Source organism: Rhinopithecus bieti, unplaced genomic scaffold (assembly GCF_001698545.2).
Source record: "Rhinopithecus bieti isolate Rb0 unplaced genomic scaffold, ASM169854v2 scaffold_2454, whole genome shotgun sequence".
NCBI classification, from domain to species: domain Eukaryota; kingdom Metazoa; phylum Chordata; class Mammalia; order Primates; family Cercopithecidae; genus Rhinopithecus; species Rhinopithecus bieti.
Window position 1 is genome coordinate 581595 of NW_016803843.1, and position 8082 is coordinate 589676.

General features: G+C 40.3%; 1 protein-coding gene across 1 annotated transcript in view; it reads right to left on the reverse strand.

Moving 5' to 3' along the window:
• Positions 1–7278, reverse strand: part of LOC108517181 (vomeronasal type-2 receptor 1-like) — a 20687-nt gene extending 13409 nt beyond the window's left edge. Inside the window, 3 exon segments of the mRNA XM_017854969.1 lie at positions 3200–3491; positions 5699–5810; positions 7200–7278. Coding sequence (XP_017710458.1) covers positions 3200–3491; positions 5699–5810; positions 7200–7278 — 483 coding nt within the window.
• Between the last annotated feature and the right edge of the window lie 804 nt (positions 7279–8082).

The window sequence follows — 8082 nt, forward strand, 5'->3', positions numbered from 1 at the left end:
GCTTCCACCTCCCTTCCCTCCTTCCTATCACTTTTCTTTCCTTGTTTTTCTCTGCCAGGACTTATGAGTATGTAGTTCCCAAGACTTAACTTGAGAAAGGTGGTAGAAAGCACCACTTCAGCCTCACATCTAAGCCCTGTCATCCAACAGAGATAGAAGCCCTAATTTTACAGTCACTTGTCTAGATAAATGAAGAGGTACTTAGTTTCTCATTTTGCCAGTGATCTCTGTATTTATTTTCCAATAGTGGGAACTTAAGAATAGAGGTCAAGTGATCATGAATTCCTCACCATTTTATATACATTTCCACTGTAGCTTACCCTCAACCTCACTGACCCTACAGTTAAGAACATATTGAGAGGTGACAACATGCTAGCAGCCCTCGCTCTTGGCGCCTTCTCGGCCTCTCCGTCCACACTGGTGGCACTTGAGGAGCCCTTCAGCCTGCCACTGCACTGTGGGAGCTCCTCTCTGGGCTGGCCGAGGCCGGAGGGAGCCGGCTCCCTCTGTTTGTAGGAACGTGTGGAGGGAGAAGCACAGGTGGGAACCCGGGCTGCGGGCGGTGCTTACGGGCTCGGCGAGTTCCCGCTGGCGGGGACTCAGCGGGCCTGACACTTGGAGTGGCCGGCGGGCACTGCCCGTCCAGAGCAGTGAGGGGCTTAGTACCCGGGCCCGCAGCTGCAGAGGGTGCGCCGGGTTCCCCAGCACTGTCGGCCTGCCCGTGCCAGACTCAAATTCTGGTCAGGCCTCAGCCGCCTCCCCAAGGGGCAGGGCTCGGGACCTGCAGCCCGCCATGCCTGAGCCCCCCCACAGTGGGCTCCCACGCGGCCAGAGCTTCCCCAATGGGCACCGTCCCCTGCTCCGCAGTGCCTGGTCCCATTAACCGCCCAGGAGTCCAGGTGCGCTGGACTGGACTGGTGGGCAGTCCAACCGTAGCCCTAGTATGGGATCCACTAGGCAAAGCCCCTGGACTCCTGAGTCCAGTGGGGACTTGGAGAACTTTCATGTCTAGCCAGAGGATTATATATGCACCAATCAGCACTCTGTGTCTAGCTCAGGGTTCATGGATGCACCAATCAGCACTCTGTATCTAGCTAATCTGGTGGGGACTTGGAGAACCTTTATGTCTAGCTAAAGGATTGTAAATACACGAAGCAGCAGTCTGTGTCTAGCTCAAGGTTTGTAAACGCACCAACCAGTGCTCTGTGTCTAGTTAATCTGGTAAGGACTTGGAGAACTTTTATGTCTATCTAGAGGATTGTAAATGCACCAATCAGCATCCTGTCAAAACGGACCGATAAGCTCTCTGTAAAATGGACCAATCAGCAGGATGTGGGTGGGGCCAGATAAGGTAATAAAAGCAGGCTGCCCTACCCAGCAGTGACAACCGGCTGGGGTCCCTTTCCACACTGTGGAAGGTTTGGTTTTTTTGCTCGTTATGATAAATCTTGCTGCTGCTGGCTCTTTGGGTTCACGCCACCTTTATGAGCTGTAACACCACAAAGGTCTGCAGCTTCGTTCCTGAAGCCAGCGGGACCAGGAACACACTGGGAAGAACAAACAACTACAGATGCGCAGCCTTTAAGAGCTGTAACACTTACTGCGAAGGTCTGCCGCTTCACTCCTGAAGTCAGCCAGACCAGGAACCCACCAGAAGAAAGAAACTGCAGATACATCTGAACATCTGAAGGAACAGACTCTGGACACACCATCTTTAAGAACTATAACACTCACCGTGAGGGTAGGAGGCTTCATTCTTGAAGTCAGCGAGACCAAGAACCCACCAATTCCGGACACAATGCAACACATTTTTCCCTGTCCCATAACATTCCAATCTGATGTGATAATATTAACACACCACCTTCAATAGGATTGCCCATATTGTAACTCCATCGCTCAAGATTGTCAATTTCTTCACGAGTGCTAGAATATTCTTATTTCCTGTTTCCTCTACCCCATGTCCTATTTTCACTCTATTGGCTAAAGTTTACATTCTTCTTTGGAACCATGCAAACAGCAACATTGGAAGCCCTATGTAGGAAATAATCTCATTTAAGAAGCAGAGACACCTGATATCTGATTCTGGATACGTATTTTATCACTGTAAAATCTTAGAGAAGTTACTTAAACCTTCTGAACTTCAGTTTCCCTATAAGTGAAATCAGGGTAATGATATCTACATTTTAAGATTGCTCAATATATTCAATGAGATAATAAATGTGAAAATGTCCGTCACATAGATTTTTTTTACCTTCGTGGGATATTTACTACAAGCGTTTAATGAGAAAATCTATCTAGAGGTTTCCAGCTAGTGCCTGGGAAGACAGAGCTCACAGCAGCAGCAGTTTGAGCTGCACGAAGCCCACATCTAAGGTGTCAGTTGGGTCACCCAACCTCTCTCCTTGGTTCTATTTCTCAGTATTTTCCTGTTCCCTCTACATCCGTATTCGAAGCTTTATAAGAAATAATCTGGTAATGCTACTTTTTAGTTATTTCAAATTCTCTCATTACTTCAGCAACATAAATAAGCTTATTCGCATTAATAAGTCATGACAACTGATACTTTAATGATCCATCCTTAGAAATAATGATAGAGCTTTATTCATATTTCCTTAATAATCAATTTTTCCTAGAATAATCTCTTCTTATGTTGAAATGTCATTGTCTCAGAATTTAAAATAACCTGTAAAGTTAGCATCCTCTAAACTCTAGCCATCTTGCATAATTCCTAGGCCCATTTCGGTATGTTAGTGCACGAATCAAAACTGTCATGAATAATAAGCATTAATATAGGCAAGAAAAAAAGTGAGTTTCTTATACCATCCATTGACCAACCAACACATATTTATGGATGGTTTCTTATACCATCCATTCACCAACCAACACAGTCCTATAGAGTATTATGCCTAGCGAATTGTCAACATACAAATCACTGAGTCACAATCTAGAGCCAAAAATTAAAGCAGCATGCCAAGGGATGTAGAAAAATCTTAAATTGCCTCTAAGTAGACATCAATTCACACTTGCTAAGGCCTGACTGAACATAGTAATTAGGGACAGCAGCATCACCACCATCCCTATTTGTCTCTGCAACTTAACTCAGCCTCACCTGAGCACCTTGCTATCCGCTGCAATTTCCACAAGTATGGTTTGTGTTGTGTTTTTTTAAAGTTAGCACCAGCACAATAATCAGAGATACCTGAGGCAAATAATATAACCCTAGAATTCTTGAAGCAGCAACTGATAAAGATGATCCACCTGCTCCAACAATTCCTCCCAAAAATGCTCCAGTGCTGTTCCTAAAATTGGGCCTGCTTTCTTCCTGCCCTGTAAGAAACAGCAAAGCTGCCTCCAGTGATTTGGAGGTGGTAAAACAGGTATGAAAGATCTGATAGCCCAAAGTGATGTTGGACAAAATGTCCTTCCTCTTATTAATCTCCTTGTTCATGTGGATCATGGCTTTCATTCAGCAGAATCCTTGAAAGTTAAACCTGAAAAAGAAATAGACTTTGTAGGTTATTAGGTGGGTCTTTGAGGGGAAAAGCAGCTTTTAGAGCATTTTGCCAGAGCATCAGCAGGCACCTCACTTTCTTGAGCATGTTAGTTTTTCTTAAATGGTACTATAAACTTGAAAGATTCAAGTATGAATCATAGTCATCATTGATTGATTTGGATTGAAAAGTACAATTTGGGATGTCTTCTTGCTCTGTGTATCTTTCATATGCTATAATCTCTTTAAACTGCTATATCTTTTCACAAAAATATTCTTATATTCATAATTATAACCACCTAACAGGGCCTCCAATAATTTCTCAATACATTTTTCCCCATTAATTAGAAGTCCCTGGTGCCATATGAGTCTCCTTTCTCTCCTACTTGCCTTCTTTAGCTCTTTTTCTGGACATTAATTATAAAAATTATGTAAATACAAGGAAATACTTATGCTAGGAGTACCTAAAAGCAGTACATAAAATTTATATATACTATGACTCCAATTACAATAATTTTTCTATCCATAATTTCATTGTTAACGTTAAGAGGTTTTAATTGAAAATGTCTTTTCCTACTACTCCTAGATACAACCATAAATAAAATACCTCCTCCTTTCTGTTTCCTAGCCACTAAAAGGGGAATATATTTCTCTTGCAGTCCATCACATTTGCTTTTAAATTCCTTCTCCATTAAAAAAAAAATTTTAACGTTTAATTGCAAACTCTTTCTTCCCAGTCTTAACCAAATCTTAAGCTATTTGAGAGCAATTTCCCCAAGACCACCTTTCCTTAATATCTTCTGTGGCTATAGTATCTAACTCTATGTCTTTTATTCAATAAGTATTTTTTAATTTAATATGTGATAGCAAATAGCCCTGTTGGCAGGGTGGAATTTTTCTCCATGTTTCTTTAATTGAGTTTTTAGTTTGTTTTGTTTTTCATTTAATATGTAGTTATTGAGTTCCTCTGGTGCTAGACACTGTAAATACAGTCAGGAACAAGATAAACATAGCACTGTCTAAGCAAAGAAATAGAAAAGTAGCCAAGCAGTTTCAGCACAAAATGATAAAAACAGTGATGGGTTAAACCTGGGAGCTATGAAATACAAAGAAGGGGCACCCAGTTCTAGAGGAATTAACAGCCAAGCTGAGGCTTAAAGGATGACTGAAGAACAGGGGAAGAGTGTTGCAAACAGCATGCCTGAAGGCGTTACAACAAGAGAACATGTCACATTCAAGGAATACAAAGACCAGTATGTTTGGAAGAGACAGGGTGGGAGTGGGTGTAGACAACAAAAGCAGAAACTGGAAAACCAGAAGGTGCCAGAACACAAAGGTCTTTATCATCCTAAGATACTTAGTTTCCAAATTTACACTAATGGTAATATACATTTTGAAATAAATATAGCAATATCATTTTAAAATAGAATAGCAACACATTTCAAGAACTAGAAAATATACACTGGCTGTAATTCCTCCATCCGTGAAAATTTATTTGAACAAACTGTTTTCCCAAAGGAAAAGTAATATGCCCCAACTGTTCATTACAGAATTATTTATAATATTGAAAAACTGGAAAGAACTTACATGATGGAAACATTTTTCATTATTTTAAAACTATTAGAGAAATTACACAGCAGTCTATGTATAATATTGTGAAAGGTGCAGTATGCAAAGTTGTGTCCATACTGTAATTAAAACTGCATGTATAAGGTATACTAATATTTGGATAAGGATTAACAAGGAAACTTTTTTAATGCGCACAAAATAATTACTGGAAAGGTGGAATTTGGGATGATTTTTCTTTGATTCATTGATTTCCGTTATGATATTCACAGTATTATTATACAATGCATACATTTTTTCCTCAGGAAATTTCTCTATGTCCTACGTTTGCTTAGATTAATGGAAACAAAATTAAAATACTCCCTTCATCCTTCCATTTTACTATCTTTCTCTTTTCTGAGCAACATTTTCAAAATAATAGCAAGTCTTCCTCTCTGGCCATATTTAAGATCAGTTAAAGTTATAGTTAAAGTCTGGTCATACTTAAATGATGGCCAGTCAAAATTAGCATATTGTTAAAATTGTGGGTTTCAGAATGAAATTTCTCTGAACTCCAACCTGAATTTCTAGATCAGTTATAGGTGAAGGTTAACAATGCCAAAGTGAAATTATCAGCTTAGGCCCAGCCTGGCTTCTAAGTACCTCGTAGGCCAGGCCTCCCGTGAGAACTCTCCCACTGGAGAATTTGCATCACGTGGAGGAGTGGAGAGGCTCGGAAAACACTGGGGTACAGATGAGAGGGAACTGTTGACTCCTGTACGTGGAAGTGAATTATATAGGCTCTAATTTTGAAGAACTATATCAAAAACTTTTAAGACGTGAAATGTTTTTGATATTCATAACACATATTTAGAATGGGTTGATTAAAATGCTGAAGAACATTTGCGTCTTATAAAGATGAGCAATTTGGGTTTCAGGCAAATCAAGCTGGGAGACAAGCAGAATACACACAATGCCTTGCATAACAGATCCACATTGAGGACCAGAAACTGGCTTTTTTGATTGCCTGGACCACATTCAACCACTCTTAAGAGAAGAGGCAATCAGTGGACACCAACCCTGAGATGACTGGGCTGCCAAATGATCAGCCACAGACTTTGAAGCAGCTATTACAACACTGTTCCATAAGGTGAGGGAAAACCCTCTTAAAGCAAATGTAAAAATACAAGTCTCAACAAAGAAATATAAACTATTTCTTAATAGAAATTTTAGAAATGGAAGACCCCTCAGATTGGTTCATCTTTTTGTGAAATCTGCACTGCAGAGCTTCAGGCCCAGCCAAAGCACTACTTCATCTTCCACTCCTTCTCTTCTGTTGTGATGGAATCCTGATGGCAGGTGCTCTTTGTATCCCAGAGAGCTCTGATATACCCCAGAACTCCTGTCTGTTGTAAAGATAAACTTGCTTTACTGCTTCTACTACCTACCTCCCTCCTCTGTACAGCTCATTGCACTTGCACATGCAATAAACCAATTTTCTATATGTAAGGCAATGTAGGGCAGTGCAGAGTTCCCCAAATGAAGAGTTCTGACATCAAATAAATTTGGGACGTGCTGCATGCTTAGCCCTTTCTTAGACATTCACAACGCTTGTATACTAAATGTTTTGTGATGTCTTGGTAGTTAGCCAATTTTATCCAAACCCAGAATCCTTTTTTCAAGGAGCATTTATCCGTTTGGAAAATATTCTTAAGGTGGACATGCAAAACACTTGGTTGATTCTGAGAGCCTGAAATAAAACCACAACTCTGCCTTATGCTTTCCATGTGACCTTGTGTAAGCCATTTAACTTTTTTGAGCCTTAGTTTCCTCATCTGAAATGTGGACATAACATCTTCAACCAGCTGTGTTTAAGATTAAATGGGATGTCTTCTGTACCTAAGAATGAGTTAGTACTAAAGAAACATTCTCTTCCCAAGAGCTTCATCCCAGAAAAACAGGCCCAGATCCAAATTGTTTTTTATTTTCTTATTGTCCAGAGTGTCAAGAAAACCAAATACAAATACATGAAGTAAATAAATGCTATTGCTTATTTTCTCACAATTTTATGAAGAGGTTGAAATCAGCTTACTGATACCTCTCTGAGGCAGGTTCTGAGCTCAGGCCCTCATCTCCACAGGCTCTGCTGACTCCCTGGCCTCACTGTCGACCATTTCTGTTTCCTGCTCCCAGATATCCCCTTCTGGGTGAATATCGAAGCTGTACCTATCCCTGGCCTCCATCCTATGGGACAAACTTGCTTTCTTCCATTTCTTTTCTTGTTATATTTTCAAGAGAAAAACTTTATATGTGATCTCTCAAAATATGAGAGAAAACAGAACCAACTCCTTACAACTTTCTGAAGGTAAATCTTCTCATTGTTTCCATACAATGCCTTTTTATCTGCCTCTCTCTCAAATCTTAGCGCTTACCACTTTCTTGTTTGTCATTCCAAATGCCTCTGCCTCTTGTACTATTACCTGACTCTTCTGATCTTCCACTACGGTAGTTCATCAGGCAAGCTCTCTCCCTAAATTCTCTTCAGAAATGCCCTGTCCTGCTCTCACTGTCCACCTTCCCCACATTTCTATTCCCTTATAGCAAGAAGGACCAACTGAAAAATAACTAGAACTCATCCTTTTGGGTGAATAACTAGTAGTCACTGTCTGCCCCGTCACTTGCCAATAAACAGTAGAAATTTTAGGACTAAAAGCCAACTTAAAGGCTGTGGTGCTGACTGTTAGTGCTCTCCTGTATCTTACTCTCCACTTCTTCCTGACAGTAAACAAGAAGTCACAGCTTAGAAATTTGGTACTTTGCCTGTTTTCACAGTTTCTAACTCCTGCAACTATTATTTATTTTACATACCTATATTGGGTAAGTTTGTCTTATATCACTTATTAACTTGTTAAAAGCACATTACATTTTCTTTCATGTACACATATATCAAATGCATAATATAAAGCCAAGCAGTAGCCACTCAAATCCTGATGGCATTGATTATGCAAATCCCAAAATGTTCCTGATAAGTGAATTATTTTCAGAAA